Below are 19,237 nucleotides of genomic sequence, written 5' to 3' on the forward strand. Positions count from 1 at the left end.
CTGAATCCAGTGGTTACACTTCTGTCCTCAACTTGAAGCTCTTTCTTAAAGCACTTTGTCCTCTCGGCTTCTGTGACATCATGTTCGCCTGAGCTTTCTCCCTCCTGGGTGTCCATTCCTTCTCAGCTCCTTTTCTGGTTTCTTCTCCTCTTCTGTAGGGTCACTATGAGTTGGAATTGACTTGATGGCAAAGGTTTCATTTTTTTTTTTTTCGGTTTTCTTGTCTCCTTAACCTCTGAACATTGGTGTGCCCAAGATCCCAGTACTAGGCCTTTTTCTAATCTCTCGATAAGTCTTTCTCCAGGAAATTTTAGCCAGACCTGTGATTTTACATAATATCTTTATATGTGATCATTATGCTCCTGACTTCTACATTTATATCTCTGCCTGTAGCTTCTTTCTTAACTCAGACTCCCATGTCTTTCTTTTTTTAAATAATCTTTATTGTGCTTTAAGTGAAACTTTACAAATCAAGTCAGTCTCTCACACAAAAACCCATATACACCTTGCTACACACTCCCAATTACTCTCCCCGTAATGAGACAGCCCGCTTTCTCCCTCCACTCTCTCTTTTCGTGTCTGTTTCGCCAGCTTCTAACCCTGTCCACCCTCTCATCTCCCCTCTAGGCAGGAGATGCCAACATAGTCTTAAGTGTCCACCTGATCCAAGAAGCTCACTCCTCACCAGCATCCCTCTCCAACCCATTGTCCAGTCCAATCCATGTCTGAAGAGTTGGCTTCAGGAATGGTTCCTGTCCTGGGCCAACAGAAGGTCAGGGGGCCATGACCACCAGGGTCCTTCTACTCTCAGTCAGACCATTAAGTCTGGTCTTATGAGAATTTGGGGTCTGCATCCCACTGCTCTCCTGCTCCCTCAGGAGTTCTCTGTTGAGTTCCCTGTCAGGGCAGTCATCGGTTGTAGCCTGGCACCATCTAGTTCTTCTGGTCTCAGGATGATGTAGTCGCTGGTTCATGTGGCCCTTTCTGTCTCTTGGGCTCGTAATCGCCTTGTGTCCTTGGTGTTCTTCATTCTCCTTTGATCCAGGTGGGGTGAGACTCATTGATGCATCTTAGATGGCTGCTTGCTAGCGTTTAAGACCCCAGATGCCACTCTTCAAAGTGGGATGCAGAATGTTTTCTTAATAGATTTTATTATGCCAATTGACTTAGATGTCCCCTGAAACCATGGTCCTCAGACCCCTGCCCCTGCTACGCTGGCGTTCGAAGCATTCAGTTTATTCAGGAAACTGCTTTGCTTTTGGTTTAGTCCAATTGTGCTGACCTCCCCTGTATTGTGTGCTGCCTTTCCCTTCACCTGAAGTAGGTCTTATCTACTAATTAGTGAATACCCCTCTCCCACCCTCTCTCCCTCCCCTCCTCGTAACCATGAAAGAATGTTTTCTTCTCAGTTTCAACTATTTCTCAAGTTCTTATAATAGTGGTCTTATACAATATTTATCAGACTCCCATTTCTTAGTGCCTGAGTGACATCTTTTGGATAGCTAGGAGGCACCCCAAATGTAAAAAGCCAAAACAGTTCCTAATTTTCCCTTCTCTGCCTAACCTGGTCTCTCCCTAGTCTGCCTCTCAGTAAATGGAACCAGTCTACCCAATTCCCAAATAAAAAGTCTAGGAATCATCCTCCTTTCCATTACTGTTCCCTGCCATCAGCTGATGCTGTTGGCTACATCTCCAGACCCTCAGTTGGTCCTGCATTCTCTTCATCTCCACTTACTCTATGTCCACCATCGTATCTCACTGGTACTCCTTTGATAGCCTTTCAACCAATCTCAGCTTCCACTCTTACTCCTTGCTTGCCCTTCCTCGCCCTCCAACCAATCTCCATCTGCCTGGTTTAGAAATAGGAGGAAGGGGAAGAGTGTGATTTTTTGGCCCCTTAAACTCCAATATCAAAGATTGATTTGACTTTGTAAAAACAAACCAGAAACAGTTGTAAAGTATGAGAAATCTTAAATGAAGTTAAAGACAAATGAAAGGCTTGGATAACAGCAATGCCTATAACAGATGGAGTTAATATCCATCATATTTAGAAAGTGCCTACTTATCAATGAGAAAAAAATGATTGAAAAATGAGCAGTGACATTAGAAATTCGCATGTGAACAAATGAGAAGATGCTCAGCTCTGCTAATAATTAGGAAATGCCAACTGAAAAATGAGATACAGTGAAACCTGTGAGAACCAGAACTCGATGGGACTGCCTTGTATTTCTAGGTCTCTCAAGTTTTCTACCTTTGACAGGGTGCAATCTTACCACTTTTCTATTGCTTGTTTTAGTGGAAAATAGTTTTCCTTCTCTGACAGGTTTCTGCCTTACACAGGTTCTGGCTTTCACAGGTTTTACTGTACTTGTTTATGTTACTCAAACTACCAAAAATTAAGGAGGTTAATAACATCCACTGTTGGTAAGGATGAGGACATTGTTTTATATTCTTTTGAGTAGGAATGTAATTGGCATAATCTTTTCAGATGGCAGTTTGGCAGTATTCCACATCTACAAATCAGTTTTACAGAAATGCTAGAATGAATGCATATATACACATGTATTTGAACATAAGTTCTATCACTCATTTGTAATTCATTGGAATTCAACAAATATTGATTGAGAAACTACCATATGCCTATGTGCCAGGTGCTAGACTAGCTAAGGGAGATACAATGACAAAAAGAAAAGAAAGAAAAAACAGACAATTCTTTACCTGTGAGGGACACTGAGATAAACAGTCGCACAAACACCTGTGTAATAACAGGTGTTACAAGTGCCCTAAAGTAAAAGGGCAGAGTGTACAAAAGAGGCTGATGGGGAACCTGATTTAGACCTGGGAGGTCGTCTTAGTTCAGGGAAGGAATTGATGCTTAAATGAAAACATAAAGAAAGAGAAAGGAGTTAACCAGGTGAAAAGGCAGAGCTGGGTGTGTGGGGGTGGGGATGTTCAGGCCTGAGCCTATGGGAAAGCCCTGAGGTGGAAAGGAGCTGGGATTAAAGGAACAGAAGACAGGCCAGTGGGGATGGAATGCAATGGTGAATGGGAGAGTGATGGGATAAGAGGCCAGAAAAGTGCAAAGGAGGCAGATTTGGGGCCTTTACAGGTCACATAAAGAATTTCAAACTCCATCCTGTGGATAATGGGGAACCATTGTATAGTTTTAATCAGAGTAGTGACATGATCATGTTTGTGTTTTTAAAATATGGCAGATTTTTTGTATAAACTCTACACCACAGTTTTTAGTATATTTTGTAAATGAGAGTGGATAGGAGGAGGGGCTAGGCTGGAAAAAGGGAAACCAGTGAGGAGAAACTGCAGTATTTCAGAGAAGAGATGAGGGATTGCACTAGCATAGTGGCAGAGAAGATGGAGAGGAGTGGATGAATTTAAGTATATTTATTGGAGGTAGTGTAGATCAAATTTGCTGATTTATGGGATGTAGGAGGTGAGAGAGATGGATATGCAGGAAGGAAGGTTTGGAGGGTGAAGAGATCAAGTTCAATTTTTGAGGTGAAATTCATATAACATAAAATTATCCAATTTCAAGGAAACAATTCAGTGGCATTTAGTACATTCCCATTGTTGTGCAACCATGACCTCTATTCAGTTACAAAGCATTTCCATTGCTCCAAAGTAAAACCCTTTACCCATTAAGTAGTCACTTCCCATTCCCCCCTCCTCCGGTCCCTGGAAACCACTACTCTGCATTCTGTTACCTATTCTGAATATTTCACATAAATGGAATCATATATGTAACCTTTTATGTCTGACTCCTTTCACTTAGCATAACCTTTTGAGATTCATCCTCATTGTAGCATGTAGTGGTACATCTTCTGAACATCTTTCTTGAGATGGGGAGATTGTTCTGGACTATCTGAGTCCTTCCAGTGTAATCACTAGGGGCATAGTAAGTGAAAGAAGGAGGCAGGAGGGTCAGCTTGCTACACAGCTTGCTTCGATGATACAGGAAGGAGTCATGAACCAAGGATTGCAGACAGCTGCCAGAAGCTGGAAAAGGGAATGGATTCTTCCCCTAAAACCTCCAGAAAAAAAACGCAGCCCGGCTGACACCTTGATTTTAGACGAGTGAACTGACCTCCAGAACTGTGAGATGATAAATTTGTGCTTTTTTAAACCACTGTTTGTGGTAATTTGTTACAGCAGCAATAGGAAACTAACACACTCCCTAAAGACTGCCCTCTTTTCTTCAAACGTCTTCATATGCGTTTTCTATAACTTCCATGGAAATGTCCCCCCGCCCCCGGCACTCTATAATATCAGTTTGGGACTAGGAATTAATTAAACAATTAGGCAAATATATACAAAGTTTTATCCAGCAGATGGTCCTTTCCCTGAGCCTTCCCAGAGTAAGCGAAAATTCTCAATTGGTGGAATTCCAGCCACAATGCTGAAGATGTTTTGGGAAGGGTTGGGGTCTTCTTAAAATTCTGTCAGAGAAGAGGGAAAGCCCACAGGTCTGGAGTTTCCCAAGGTCGTGGGTGCCTGGGGATGTTCAGAGAGGCTTGGAGAAGGTTCTTGCTGTGCTCACTCCTTCAAGGTGACCTTAAACAGGAGTGTGGGGGATTCCTGTTTTGGTCACCAACCCTGAGAGGCAGTACACGCCCATAGAAGGTCATTCTGTCAAGATAATAGATATTATCTTGGTTTGGAGGGAGCTTCCACCTCTGCACTGTTTAGTATTAGTCAGACTTCTGTAGTTAAGGATGGCCTAAAGTTAGCTTAATTAAAAACACGTGCCAGATATACCCAGTGGGTGAGTGTCAGGGCGCAGGTTGGCGGGGGCGGTTAGCCCCGAGCGGAGGTCAGCTCCAGTGGAAGCTCCCCGGCTAGCAGGCGAATCCCAACCACGCCCGTCGGTCCTGCCTTCTCATTGGCCACTGTCCGGCTGCCCCCGGCGCCCATTGGCCAGCTCCAACGCCCGCTCCTATAAGAGGCAAGCAGCGCGGCCCGCGGGCTGACCCAGGCGGCAGCTAGCGGCGCCCGAGGTGAGTGGGTGGCCTTTTGCTGCGGAGATGGGGCCACTGTGGAGAAGTTGGGGGCGCTAGGCTGGCACGGGGCAGGGGCAGGGCCATCCTCTCAGCAGGTAGATGCCTACGCGGAGCCGAGTCTGGGAATTGTGAGTTGACTCCTGAGGGCACTTTACACGTCCTCTCATTTTACCTCCACAGCAAACCCTGTGAGGCAGGTATTTCCTACATTATACAGATGAGGAAACTGGGGTTTGGAGTTGAACCCAAGTCCGCGTGACTCCTCTTTATCAGCAGAAACGCTTTCTTCTTCCTCTCCTTCTTCAGAGGGCAACATCTTTCTTTCCTTCTCCTCCCATAGATGGAACCCCACCCTCAAACATTCCCCACGCCACAAAAAAAAAAGGAAGTGTCAGGTGCAAAACCTTGTAGCATCACACCCAACCCATCAGCTCCACCCCAACACAGGGACTAACCTTGTGTCCTGTTGCCTTAGTGGATTCAGAGTCACAGAAACCCTGTAGGACAGAGAGAATCCAAGGCTGTAATCTTTAGGGAAGCAGACTGCCACATCTTTCTTCTGTGGAGTGGCTTGTGGGTTCGAACTGCCTACCTTCCTAGCAGCTGAGTACTTAACCATTGCTCCACCAGGGCTTCTTAAGAGCTTGGGCACAAGGTTACAATGGCAGAGAGGCACAGGTCATAGTAGATCAGATCCAGTGAATGGTCCAGGTAAGCTTAACCTTGACTCTGACAGTTTGATTTTCAGAAGTTTAAAATTATCTCCCTGCTGATGTTGTACTCTAATTGGATTTGGGGGAAAAAGACTACAGTTGAATTCTAACCCAGTAAATTTGGCACTTGTCAATTAATTCTCAAAGAAAGATGGAATTTATTTATTTGGTCTAAAAGTAGATGTGAGCACAGCTTAAAGTAACTATAAATGTTTCTGTAAAGCTATAATCTGTGCATTATGTATTTTATCACTGTATTTGTACGTGTATTATTATCATATTAGACCATATTCAGATAGGGATGTGCCTTCTATTTCCATTTTCTTTGCCAGTGTCTTTATTTCCTAGGATGATGTTTTCCTTGGGCAGTATTTTCTCTTGTATTTCATCTTCATTATCTCCTGTTTAGAAAAGAAAATCAAGACCTCTCTAGAGAATTTGCTCCCTGTGCACTGTTCTGACCTCAGACAGCATCCATGTCTTTAAATAAAATGTCTTTAGAAGGTTTTAATTTGATAGTGCTTTGTGCTCATTGGTTAAGAGCTATGGCTGCTAACCAAAAGGTTGGCAGTTCGAATCCACTAGCATCAGCTGCTCCTTGGAAACCTTGGGGGGCAGTTCTACTCTGTCCTATGGGATTGCTATGAGTCGGAATCGACTCGACGGCAGAGGGTTTTGTGCTTCCTAGATCAAATGAATTCTTTTCACACATCCTACTGATTAAGCCAAGGGGAAAAAGAGTTAGTCAAGAGTTAGGGTACAGATTGCCTTATATTCTACCAAGGGGCTATTGATCTTCCAACCTCCTTGGTATGTCCTCCTTATTTCCTATGGCTGACGCCTCTTCCGTCAGGCCAGGAAATGCAATGGGAGAAGAGCTCCCTGCCTTTCTCAAGAAGAGAGAAAGTGCCAGTTGACATCGGTCTGTCAGAGTGTTGATGTAAAAAGAAAATCTATACTGCCAGCAGTTATTCTTCTAGTCTACATGCGTCTGGGGCTGCTCAGGCCCTTGAGTTACAAAAGAAATGGAAGGCCTTTTTCCTGCTTTCATGGAACTTGCTGCTTTATTAGAAGATAAGACATGTATGAGTAAAACAGTTGAAAAGCAATTCAAGACCTTGTATAATCAAGTGCTAAATCTGTGTGTGTGTGGGGGGTGGGTAGAGCTTCATGGAGGAAGAGAGCTCAGCTCAGGCTACAGTAGTCAGGGAAGTCTGCACGAAGCCAGTTGGCTTGAATCATGCCCTGAACGAAGGATTGGGTTAGAAAAAAGAAAAGAGAACTATGTGTACTGTATGCCTGTTACTTCTGAGCACTGTACTAAGCAGCATTTCATCTTTCTTTGTTCTTATAACAGACTTTCAAAGCATATCTGTATATTCGTGTTTTACAGATGAGAGGGAACTGAGGCCAGAAAAAGTTAATGTGCCCTCAGATGTCAAATATTGTCTATGTTGCACAACTTATTTAGCCTTTTATCTATATTTTCATATTTTAATATTAGAGAAGCACACCAAATCCATCATGATTGAAGACAATAAGGAGAACAGAGACCATTCCCTAGAAAGGGGAAGAGCAACTCTCATTTTTTCCTTAAAGAATGAAGTTGGAGGACTTATAAAAGCACTGAAAATCTTCCAGGTAAACACTTCCCATATTTCTGTGTAAGACTCCTAAGTACAAGCCTCTAAAATTATTTTAAAAATATAAATTACTGTAAATTATTTAGAGATGGGGCAGAGCAGTTTGTTAAAAACTTAAAATATTGCTTCATTCTAAAAACTGGGCAAAGGATAGAAACAATTTATGGATGAGGAGCTACAAAAGCTAATAAGGAAATGGAGGAGAAAGTGTTCATAGATTTTAAAGAAGCAAATTTTAAGAAATCTGTGATTTTTTTTTTCATATAGTAAAAGAGCAAAGATTCTGCATTCCCTACCATCCATACATCTGACAGTCACATACACCTTCTGTATGAGGATAAATTGGTGCAACCATGTGGGGAAACAATCTGGTGATATGTATTACCAAACCCACTGCCGTCGTGTCAATTTCAATTCATAGCAACCCTGTAGTACAGAGTAGAACTGCCCCATACAGTTTCCAAGGCTGTAAATCTTTATGGAAACAGACTGTCTCATCTTTCTTGAGGGGAGCGGCTGGCAGGCTTGAACCGCCAATCTTCTGGTTAGCAGCTGAGCGCTTTAACCACTGCGCCATCAGGGCTTCTTATGAACCTTAAAATGTTCATATGTTTTGACTCAGTATAAATCTATATTAAGTAAATAGAGGTCAGTCAGGCAAGTATTTTTTCAAATTAATAGTATTTATTTTTTTTTATATATACCAGATGAAACCCTGGTGACACACTGGTTAAGAACTTGGTTGCTGGTCAAAAGGTCAGCAGTTCAAATCCACCAGCTGCTCCTTGAAAACCCTGTGGGGTAGTTCTACTCTGTCCTATAAAAAAGAATAGGGTCACTATAAGTCAGAATTGACTAGACAGCAATGGGTATGTATGTACCAGATGAGGGCAGTGGTGTTCAGTGGTAGAGTTCTCCCCCATGTAAGAGATCCAGTTCAATTCCTAGCCAATATTCCTCAAGTGCAGCCTCTATCCGTCTGTCAGCGGAGGCTTGCATGTTGTCGTGATGCTGAGTTTTCAGACTAAGACTAGGAAGAAGGGCCTGGCAATCTACTTCTGAAAATTAGCCATTGAAAACCCTATGGATCAGAACGGTCCCATCCCGTTGTACACAGGGTCGCCATGAGTCAGGGCCCAGGTTTGTGCTGAGGTAAGGGGTGAGTTAAATTATGCTACTAGAGCGACATTGTAGTCAGGGTATTGGGCTCCAGACACAAACTTTCTGAGTTTACATCCTGGCTGTGTCACATGTTAGCTGGGTGATTGTGGACAAATTAATTAATCTCTTTGTGCTTTAGTCTTTACATCTACAAAATGAGGGCTTTTGTGAGGTTTTGTAGAGGTAATATACGTAAAATGCTTAGGATAATACAAAGTAAATGATTGATAAATGTTAGCTATTTTTTTTTTTAAATCAAGTTTATATGGCCCCCCGACTCTCTGTTAGCCCAAAACTAAAACCATTCTCAAAGCCAACTCTTCAGACAAAGATTAGGCTGGAATATAAGACCTAAAATGGTACTGGTGAAGAATGTGCTTCTTAGCTCAAGTAGACGCATGAGACTATGTGGGCAGCTCCTGTCTGGAGGAGAGATGAGAAGGCAGAGGGGAACAGAAGCCGGTTGAACAAACACGGGACATACAGGGTAGAGAGAAGGAGTGTGCTGTCATATTGTAGGGAGAGCAACTAGAATCACACAACAATGTGTGTATAAGTTTTTGTATGAGAAACTGACTTGAATTGTAAACTTTCACTAAAAGCACAAAAAAAAAATCAAGTTTATGATCTATATGACATATTAATATATAAAAATATATATATAAAAAATAGCTATTTTAAAATCATATTTTCAAAGAATTAAATTTTAACAGATTGATTATGTACTCAAATGGTCTAGAAGAGTTTGTGATGACAAACATTGGTTTTCCTACTCAGCATAACATCTGTTCAGTCCCACTATCTAGAGGCAGCCTCTTTTAACCATTTCTGTTCTTCAGTTCTTTTAGTGGTGAACTTTAAAAATCTAAATATTGCTCTTATATCTTTCTTTAAGCTATCAACTTCACAGCACAATATTCGTTTACTCCGTTTTATGAACACTCTTACTCATGATACCACCTCCCTCCCTTTCCCCTGCCCCTCCCCAAATTTGATAATTTTATTATTATTATTAGCTATTCTGCTGATTACTGTTGGATATTTAAATTATCTGTGTTTCTTCTTCCGTCAACTTTTTTTTTTTTAATCAGAGAATATTTGGATATGGTTAAAAAGTCAATCTGAACTATAAACCTTACTAAAAAATAAAAACAAAGAGAAAAACCCCAGCAATCCTCTGCTCCATTTCTCTTCATTCTCAAGGTCCACTGATTTTTTTTTTATTAACCTTAGGAGCAGGGGATTGAGTTAATCATACTTGTTAGATTACATGTACACTGTCATCATCATCATGGACCCATGTAATCTCCTCTTGTTTTATTTAGCTGTTCCCTTTCAGCTCCATTTTCTCCCCCTTGCCCATAGACAGCTGCTCTAATACATTTGATATGTACATTCATTTTTTTTAAATAATTTTTATCGTGCTTTAAGTGAAAGTTTACAAATCAAGTCAGTCTCTCACGTATAAACTTATATACACCTTACTGCATACTCCCACTTACTCTCCCACTAATGAGTCAGTCTGCTCCCTCCTTCCAGTCTCTCCTTTCGTGACCGTTTTGCCAGTTTCTAATCCTTTCTATCCCCCCATCTCCCCTCCAGACAGGAGATGCCAACATAGTCTCAAGTGTCCACCTGATGCAAGTAGCTCACTCTTCATCAGCATCTCTCTCCAACCCATTGTCCAGTCCAATCTATGTCCCATGAGTTGGCTTTGAGAATAATTTCTGTCCTGGGCCAGTAGAAGGTTTGGGGACCATGACCACCAGGATTCTTGTAGTCTTAGTCAGACCATTAAGTCTGGTCTTTTTATAAGAATTTGGGGTCTGCATCCCACTGTTCTCCTGCTCCCCCAGGGATTCTCTGTTGTGCTCCCTGTCAGGGCAGTCATCGGTTGTGGCTGGGCACCATCTGGTTCTTCTGGTCTCAGGATGATGTAGTCTCTAGTTCATGTAGCCCCTTCTGTCTCTTGGGCTGATAAATACCTTGTGACCTTGGTGTTCTTCATTCTCCTTTGATCCAGGTGGTTTGAGACTCATTGATGCATCTTAGATGGTTGCTTGCTAGCATTTAAGACCCCAGACACCACACTTCAAAGTTTGCAGGATGTTTTCTTAATAGAATGTATTTTGCCAATTGACTTAGATGTCCCCTGAAGCCATAGTTCCCAAACCCCTGCCCCTACTCCACTGACCTTTGAAGCATTCAGTTTATTCAGGAAACTTCTTTGCTTCTGGTCCAGTCCAGTTGTGCTGACCTCCCCTGTATTGAGTGTTGTCCTTCCCTTCACCTAAAGTAGTTCTTATCTACTATCTAATCAGTAAATAACCCTCTCCCACCCTCCCTTCCTCCTCCCTCTCATAACCACAAAAGAATGTGTTCTTCTCAGTTTAAACTAGTTCTCAACATCTTATAATAGTGGTCTTATACAATATTTGTCCTTTTGCATCTGACTAATTTCACTCAGCATAATGCCTTCCAGGTTCCTCCATGTTATGAAATGTTTCACAGATTCATCACTGTTCTTTATCGATGTGTAGTATTCCATTGTGTGAATACACCATAATTTATTTATCCATTCATCCGTTGATGGACACCTTGGTTGCTTCCAGCTTTTTGCTATTGTACATTCATTTTTATGTATACTTGTAGAATATGTAGCGTTTTTGTATGTACGTACCTTAGGAATTAATATAAATGTTACTCTACAGACTTTTTTTTTTTTACTAAGCACTATGTTTTAAAAAACCCTTCAGGCTACTGTGTGTACATCTTGTTTTTTCTAACTGCTGTAGTGTTCTTGGGGGCCGCCATCCCATTTTACTTATCCTCACCCCGATAATGGACACCTACATGAGGCAGCCATATTGCAACTCTCTTAGCTATTTTTTTCTAGCATTTATTTCCATATTTCTAAATGATATGTTTATTCCGCTGTTTCTTTTTTTTTTTTTTCAATTGTAGATATTATCTATTGGGTTCCTACAATGGAACTAAAGGTTTAGCTTTCTTGAGTCAATCCCCTCAGTTTCGCTTCCCCCCATGCTCCCAAAGTAGTTGCATCCCAATTTTTGGCTATATTAGTCTTTAATATCTTCATTACTGAGTTTATGCAAATATTGTTCAAAGAAGAGCCATATGATCCACTATTTTGACTCTTTCTTTCTTGTACAAGAGGGTTACAACAGTGTTTAAGAGCATGGACTATGGAGCTGGACAGCTGAGTTCAAATTCTAGCTCCAGCCCTTATTAGCTGTGTGCCTTTGGGTAAATGGCTTAACCTCTCTTTGCCTTTGTTTCTGTGAATTGAAATATCTGATAGGGAATGTGTCATTTATTACTCCGATTTTGTCTGAATTTTCTTGAATTTTTTGACTGTATGTTTTTTCTAGATGAACTTTAAAATTATTTAGCTACATTTCCTCATCAGATTCCTCTGAAATTTTCATTTCGATAACATTTAATTTATAGGTTAATTTAGGAAGAATTGATTCTTCGCCATAGTTTAGCTCTATATTTATTCAAGTCATTTATGTCTTTACTAGTTATTTTTTATATGTGTCCTATAAATTTCTTTAGAATTTTCTATTTTATAATTTTTACTGTTACTTTAAATAGAATATTTATATATTAATATACATATCACTATTTTAATCTGTTTTTAAAATTAAGTTTCTAATTGCAGGAAATAGTTATGAATGAATTCTTATAAAAATTAATAAGAAATAGATGAAATTCTCCTTTACTCCCAATCAATTCCTGTATATATTTTTAATTGGCTGTCTTTTATTAATTCCATGATAAATTCTCTGTTCCAGGATAATCCCTACTTACTCCAATTTCCCAGTACCCCCTAACACTCACTCTCCTTTGTTGTTGGCTCACTGATAATTTCTATCTACCCCAACCCTCTCATTTTTTAAAAGTTAAAGCATTGTTGGGTGATTGGTCCTAATGTTTCACTGATACCTTATCTCAGCTACCCAAATCGTAAGAGAAGATAGCCCCCTCCCAGGTGTTCACAGGGGACCCACAGCTCAAGCTGACACAGGAAGAGATCAGAAAAGGCAATCTGGTGCAGCTGGTTACTAGGCTTCTCGTTTAGGAGATTTGAGGTATTAAACACTGTGTTCACGCTTTTCATCTAAATTTATTAAATGCATTTGTGCAAAGTAAACTTCTCTTTCTAAAGGACTAACTTGAATATCACTTCTCTGAAAACTAGCTTTTACTTGTGAGAATTTTCAAAAAGCTTCTTTTTATCCAGGACGCTTGGTATTTTGATTTGAGTGGCAATCAATTCTGACAACCTGATGACCTCTTAAAAACAAAACAAAACAAACCTCTAGTGGATATTATTTTATTGGTTTCTTTTGAATAGTACCTAATATTTAAGGGAAATTATTTTTGCTGTTGGCTTCACTAAAAACTGCCTTTTTTCCTTTTGGCCATTATGACCAGTGTGAAATTGATTTTTTTTTTTTTAAATTGTACTTTAGATGAAGGTTTACAGAACTAGCTTCTCATTAAACAGCTAGCATACATATTGTTTTATGACATTGGTTAACAACCCCGTGACATGTCAATACTCTCTCTTCTCGACCTTGGGTTCCCTATTACCAGCTTTCCTGTCCCCTCCTGCCATCTAATCCTTGCCCCTGGGCTGGTATGCCCCTTTAGTCTTATTTTGTTTTATGGGCCTGTTCAATCTTTGGCTGAAGGGTGAACCTCAGGAGTGACTTCATTACTGAGCTAAAAGGGTTTCCAGGGGCCATCCTCTTGGGGTTTCTCCAGTCTCTGTCAGACTAGCAATTCTGGTCTCTTTTTGTAAGAAGAATTTTGTTCTATGTTTTTCTCCAGCTCTGTTGGGGATCCTCTATTGTAATCCCTGTCAGAGCAGTCAGTGGTGGTATCTGGCCACTATCTAGATGTAGTGGACTTAGTCTGGTGGAGGCCATGGTAGTTGTGGTCTGTTAGTCCTTTGGACTAATCTTTCCCTTGTGTATTTAGTTTTCTTCATTCCCCCTTGATCCCAAAGGGGTGAGACCAGTGGAGCATCTTAGATGCTGCTCACAGGCTTTTAAGACCCCAGACTCTGCTCACCAAAGTAGCATGTAGAACATTTTCTTTGTAAACTATGTTATGCCAATTGAGCTAGATGTTCCCTGAGACTATGGTCCGCACAGCCCTCAGCCCAGTAATTCAGTCCCTCAGAGAGTTTGGATGTGTCTATGGAGCTTTCATGACCTTGCCTTGTGCTGGCTTCCCCAGTAGTGAAATTGATTTTTTTAAAAATGTATTTTTTATTGTGTTTTTGGTGAAGGTTTACAGAGTTTAGGTTTGCATTCAACAATTGCTGCACAAGTTGTTCAGTGACATTGGTTACATTCTTCACAATGTGTGAACATACTCCTTATTTCCATTCTGGTTGTTCTGTTGTGAGATTGACTGAGGAAGTTACATGCAATCTTCACTCTCTGCTTTACACAGGAGAAGCATGTGAACCTGTTCCATATTGAGTCCCGAAAATCCAAGAGAAGAAACTCAGAATTTGAGATTTTTGTTGATTGTGATATCAACAGAGAACAATTGAATGATATTTTTCATCTGTTGAAGTCTCATACTAATGTTCTGTCTGTGAATCCATCAGATAGTTTTACTGTGAAGGAAGATGGTAAGTTTGAAAAGTGAAAATAGTGCTCATAAGATTAAGTACTTTAAAAAAAAGCTTAAGTACCTAATATGTGTTCAATCTTATATTTATGTTGAAGGTATGAAAGTAAGACAAAAACAGTATCTGCCCTTCAGCTAAAAATTAGACAGGCCTGTAAAACAAAATGAAACTAAGTGGGCACACCAGCCCAGGAGCAATGACAAGAAGGCAGGAGGGGACAGGAAAGCTGGTAATAGAGAAGCCAAGGTCGAGAAGGAGAGAGTGTTGACATGTCATGGGGTTAGCAATCAGTATCACAAAACAATATGTGTATTAATTGTTTAATGAGAAACTAATGTGCTCTGTAAACCTTTATCTAAAGTACAATTAAAAAAAAAATCATGAAACACTGTCTCTTACAGCCTGGTAGGGAAGGGAACACAAACTTTAATTGCTCAAAATACTGAAGAAAAATTACAAAGCAACATTTGATCAAGTGCAAGAGGGGTGAGAAAGAAACCTTGAGTATAAAAAAGACTTCAAAATCATTAGGAATGGATTATGCTATTTCTCTATTTCCAAATCGACATCCATTTCTTCATTTTACAAAATCTCCATTTTGCAATTCCTAAGCACTTAATAACTCCCACCGAGGTTATCATAGCTGCTTGTAGCACATATTAAGTGAATATTTGAATTTGTTGAGAATGTTGACAGCTTCTGAAAAGAGTAATGTGAAATACACTATGTACAATGGTCCTGTCCCCCACCAAAAGCGAATGAAAAGCAATAAAGCCTTCTAAGTTTTCAGATACTCGGCTAGCAAAGACATAGGCTAAGATCTTCCATTTGTGAAAAAATTTTTGTAGTTCATTTGGGGCAATAAACAAATGGATAATTCAACCACATTTTATGTATGGTACTCAATTTAAAATAATGCCTTCAGTCCAAATATTTGGACTGATATTCATCTGCGATATATACATATGGCTGTACCAGTTCTTACAATATTGGTATACTTCTATTCTAGCTGGCAGATAGCTGTTTCCTCAAGTCCCTTACATGCTCCCTATCATGCCTGAAGCCTCCCTCCCCACGGCTGTGCCAGCTCCTGTCCTAGTAGTCTCATGCCCACAATAAGCAACTAAAGGCAAAGAAGGAAACTAGGACTCAGCTTGTGTCTATTTTTGAGTGATTAGTGCTTCTGTTGTATATGCTGTTAAATCTCTTGAGTGTCACTCTCGGGTATGTTAGAAAGAGCATTGGACTGGATGTGAGGATTGGGTTCTAATCCTCCGTCTTCCATTAGAAATAAGTTACCTTGGGTCAGTTATTTTACCTCTCTGGACTTTGGATATCTCATTATTAAAATGAGGAGTTTGGATAGCTGGTTCAGTTGATATTTAGGGTACACCAACCTACGTCAACCAGAATGCTCCTTAGAAACAAGAATGGTGAGACTTTGTCTCACATACTTTTGACATGTTATCAGGAGGGAACAGTCCCTGGAGAAGGACATCATGCTTGTTAAAGTAGAGGGTCAGTGAAGAAGAGGAAGACCCTCAACAAGATGGATTGACACAGTGGCTGCAACAATAGGCTCAAGCATAACAGTGATTATGAGGATGGCACAGGCCCGGGCAGTGTTTTATTCTATTGTACCGTAGGGTCACTATGAGTCGGAATTGACTCGATGGTACCTCATGACAACAACTTATGTCAGATATTTCTGATAAGAAATGGGGGTACAAAAATACATATAGTCCTTACCCTAGTTTCCAGTCTTGCAAGTCAGACAGATATACAAGTAGATATATTAAAAGACAGTAAAAGGCTTTAGAGAGTTGGAAGCACAGCATCTTGGGAACTCAGAAGACAGAATTAGCTCACTTGGAGGTCAGGGAAGGCTTTGCCAAATGAGGAGGTCTGGTTTAGAAGAATAATCTCAGGAAAACAGAAGATTAAGTGAGATGGAGATAGGTTTTCCAGATAGAACAACAGCACCAACAACAAAAACAAAACTAAACAAAAAAACCAAACTCTTTGCCATTGATTGAGCCAATCCTGACTCACGGTGTTACAGAATAAAACTGCTCCATAGGGCTTTCTTAGCTGTAATCTTTATGGAAGCAAATACCCAGGACATTCTTCCGTGGCGCTGCTGGATGAATTAGAACTGCTAAGCTTTAGGTTAGTAGTTGAGTGCAAACAGTTTGTGCCAACAGCATATGCAAAAAACCCAGAGTCTAATGAGGACTTATATGTCTGCAGAATGGTAAGACGATCAAGGTGGCAGAGACACAAATGACCTCTAAAATCCTCTTCAGCAACAAAAATAAACAAACATTCAAAGTTCTTCTTAAGTTTGCCCCTTGGTCTATAAATAGAGTTGTACATCCTTACTCCTCCTTTAAGAATAACTAAGTATATGATTTAAAAATTTTGGGTGCGAACTTTTGTTCTGGTACTAAAGTACAGCATTTCTTCAACATTTTGAAAATCAACCTGACTCAAAAAATCTCATCCAAATGCATTTATGTCTTTCTTAATTTCTTACTGCATTATTTAAGATTATCTCTTCAACTTTTAGTGGTTTTTATATTTTTGCAGGTATGGAAACTGTTCCTTGGTTTCCAAAGAAGATTTCTGACCTGGACTACTGTGCCAACAGAGTTCTGATGTATGGATCTGAACTAGATGCGGACCATCCTGTAAATATTTCTAATAAATATTTTCTTGAAAAGAATTTAAAGCAAAACTAAAAATTAAGGGCAATTTATTTTTGAGAAAATGCTTATTCTAGTCTAAGTGGAATCTTGTCTTAATCCTGATTTCAGGAAGCTTTAGTAGATCTTTATTTTGGTGGAATTGAGAATAACTGATTGACTCAATGGCAACTGGTTGCCCGAAGAGCATCTAATTTCACTGGCTCCAAAACGTTTGTCCCATGCCTGGCATTCCTGTTACTGGGAGCTATTCCAAGAGCTGTTCTAAAGCGAAGACAGCGTCTGCAGTCAGTTTTTATTAAAATGAAATAAACATATAATGATGTATTAATATTAATTTGATAAAAATAACATTATTTCTAATAAATAATATGTTATTGGAAAGAAGAGGAAACATAGAAAGGAGAAAGATGTTTATTACCCATGCTGCCCCACATGACTGGTTTATTAGATGAACTAAGCAGTTATTTCCTTGAAACATTGTATGGGATACAGTATAAGCATATTTTAGTTGGAGAATTATTAAACCCAGAGCATTAGGATTGCCTACAGAGCTCTAGGTCCCTGGGAAAGGAGGAGAGAAGAAAGTGCAATTGTGAAGTCTCACAGACCAGGACTTTACTCGAGTTTCTACTACTTATTAGCTATGTAAGTGTGACCTTATACTACTTTAGACAACCGTCTCCCGATCCATCCACTTATTCTATGTTATTGAGTAACTGTTGGAATTAATGAATTGCTGTCCTACCCTCAAGGCGCATACAGCCTGGTTGAAAAGATACGGCACACGTATATAAATAAACACACACACGATAAAACGTGAGAAGTGTGGTAAGTGTCATGAATGAATTTCTTTGGAATGTACACAAGATGACTTTTAGCTGAAGAGATCAGAGAAAGGCAACATTTCATCTGGGCCTTACGGGATTTTGGAAGCTAAGAGATGGAGAGGAAATACAATTCAGGAGAGAATGATATGAACAAAGGCTCAGAGGCGGGAAAACCTGGGGCATGTTTATGGAAAGGTGAGTAAATCAGTGTTACTGATCTATTGCCAAGTCCTGGTGATTTTCACCTCCTGAATATTTCTTACAGCTGTTCCTTATTCATCCTGGCTACCATATTCCTTCACTGGTCTTCCTGCCTCCAGTCTTGCCACTTCCTTATGGTCACTGTTAGTTATGTTAGGTGCTGTCATGGTGGCTCCGACTCATATTGACCCTGCATACCACAGAATGAAACACTGCCCGGTCCTGTGCCATCCTCACAATCATTGCTATGTTTGAGTGCGCTGTTGAAGCCACTGTGTCAGTCCGTCTTGTTGAGGGTCTTCTTCTTTTTCACTGACCCTTTACTTTACCAAGCATGATGTCCTTCTCCAGGGACTGGTCACTCCTGATAACATGTTCAAAGTAAGCAAGACACTAGAATTACTGAAAACCCCGGTATGACCATATCCTTCCTCTGCCTAAAAATTACTAATGGTGCCACTCCTAGGTATATACCTAAGAGAACTGAAAGCATATGTCCACACGAAAACTTATACGCAAATATTCATAGCAGCATTATTCATGACAGCCAAAAAGAAGAAACAACTCAGATGTCTGTCAACTGATGAATGAATAAGTAAAATGTTGTAGATGGATATCCATACAATGGAATATTACTTGGCCATTAAAAGAAATGAAGTATTGATACATACTAAAACACAAAGGAACCTTGAACATTGTGGTAAATGAAAGAAGCCAGTCACAAAATGTCACATATATGGTTTCTTTTATATGAAATGTCCAAAATAGGCAAATCCATAGAAACAGAAAGTAGATTACTGATTGCTAGGGGCTGAGGGAGTGAGTCCCTGGTTGGTGCAAACATTTAAGGCACTTGGCTGCTAACCAAAAGGTTGGAGATTTGAGTCTATCGAGAGGTGCCTGGAAAGAAAGGTCTGGCGAGCTACTTCTGAAAATTTAGCCATTGAAAACCCTATGGAGCACAGTTCTACTCTGATGCGCATGCGGTTGTCATGAGTCAGAATTAACGGAAACAACTGGTGACTGGAGGGGATGAGGTTCAGGGTGAGGGCAAAGGGGAGTGTCTGCTATGGGTATAGTGTTTCTTTTTGGGGTGATGAAAATGTTATAGTGGTGATGGTTGCACCACTCTGTGAATATATTAAAATCTATTAAATTATACACTTTATAGGGGTGAATTTTATGGTATGTGAATTATATCTCAGTAAAGCTATTGTTTGTTTATTTTTAAGTCACCAATGGCTTCCCATTAGTCAAAGGCTAAAATCCAAGCTTCTTAACAGAGCCTTAATTAG

At 40.1% G+C, this 19,237-nt stretch overlaps 1 protein-coding gene across 1 annotated transcript in view; it reads left to right on the top strand.

Annotated features, from left to right (window-relative positions):
* The first annotated feature begins 5,047 nt into the window (after positions 1-5,047).
* Positions 5,048-19,237, top strand: part of TPH1 (tryptophan hydroxylase 1) — a 29,707-nt gene continuing 15,517 nt past the window's right edge. Inside the window, exons 1-3 of the mRNA XM_064288364.1 lie at positions 5,048-7,369; positions 14,023-14,206; positions 16,796-16,896. Of these exons, the coding sequence (XP_064144434.1) occupies positions 7,013-7,369; positions 14,023-14,206; positions 16,796-16,896 (642 nt within the window). The 5' untranslated portion in view covers positions 5,048-7,012. The remainder of the gene's footprint in view (positions 7,370-14,022; positions 14,207-16,795; positions 16,897-19,237) is intronic.

The sequence above is a fragment of the Loxodonta africana genome, chromosome 7, assembly GCF_030014295.1.
Source record: "Loxodonta africana isolate mLoxAfr1 chromosome 7, mLoxAfr1.hap2, whole genome shotgun sequence".
NCBI lineage: Eukaryota > Metazoa > Chordata > Mammalia > Proboscidea > Elephantidae > Loxodonta > Loxodonta africana.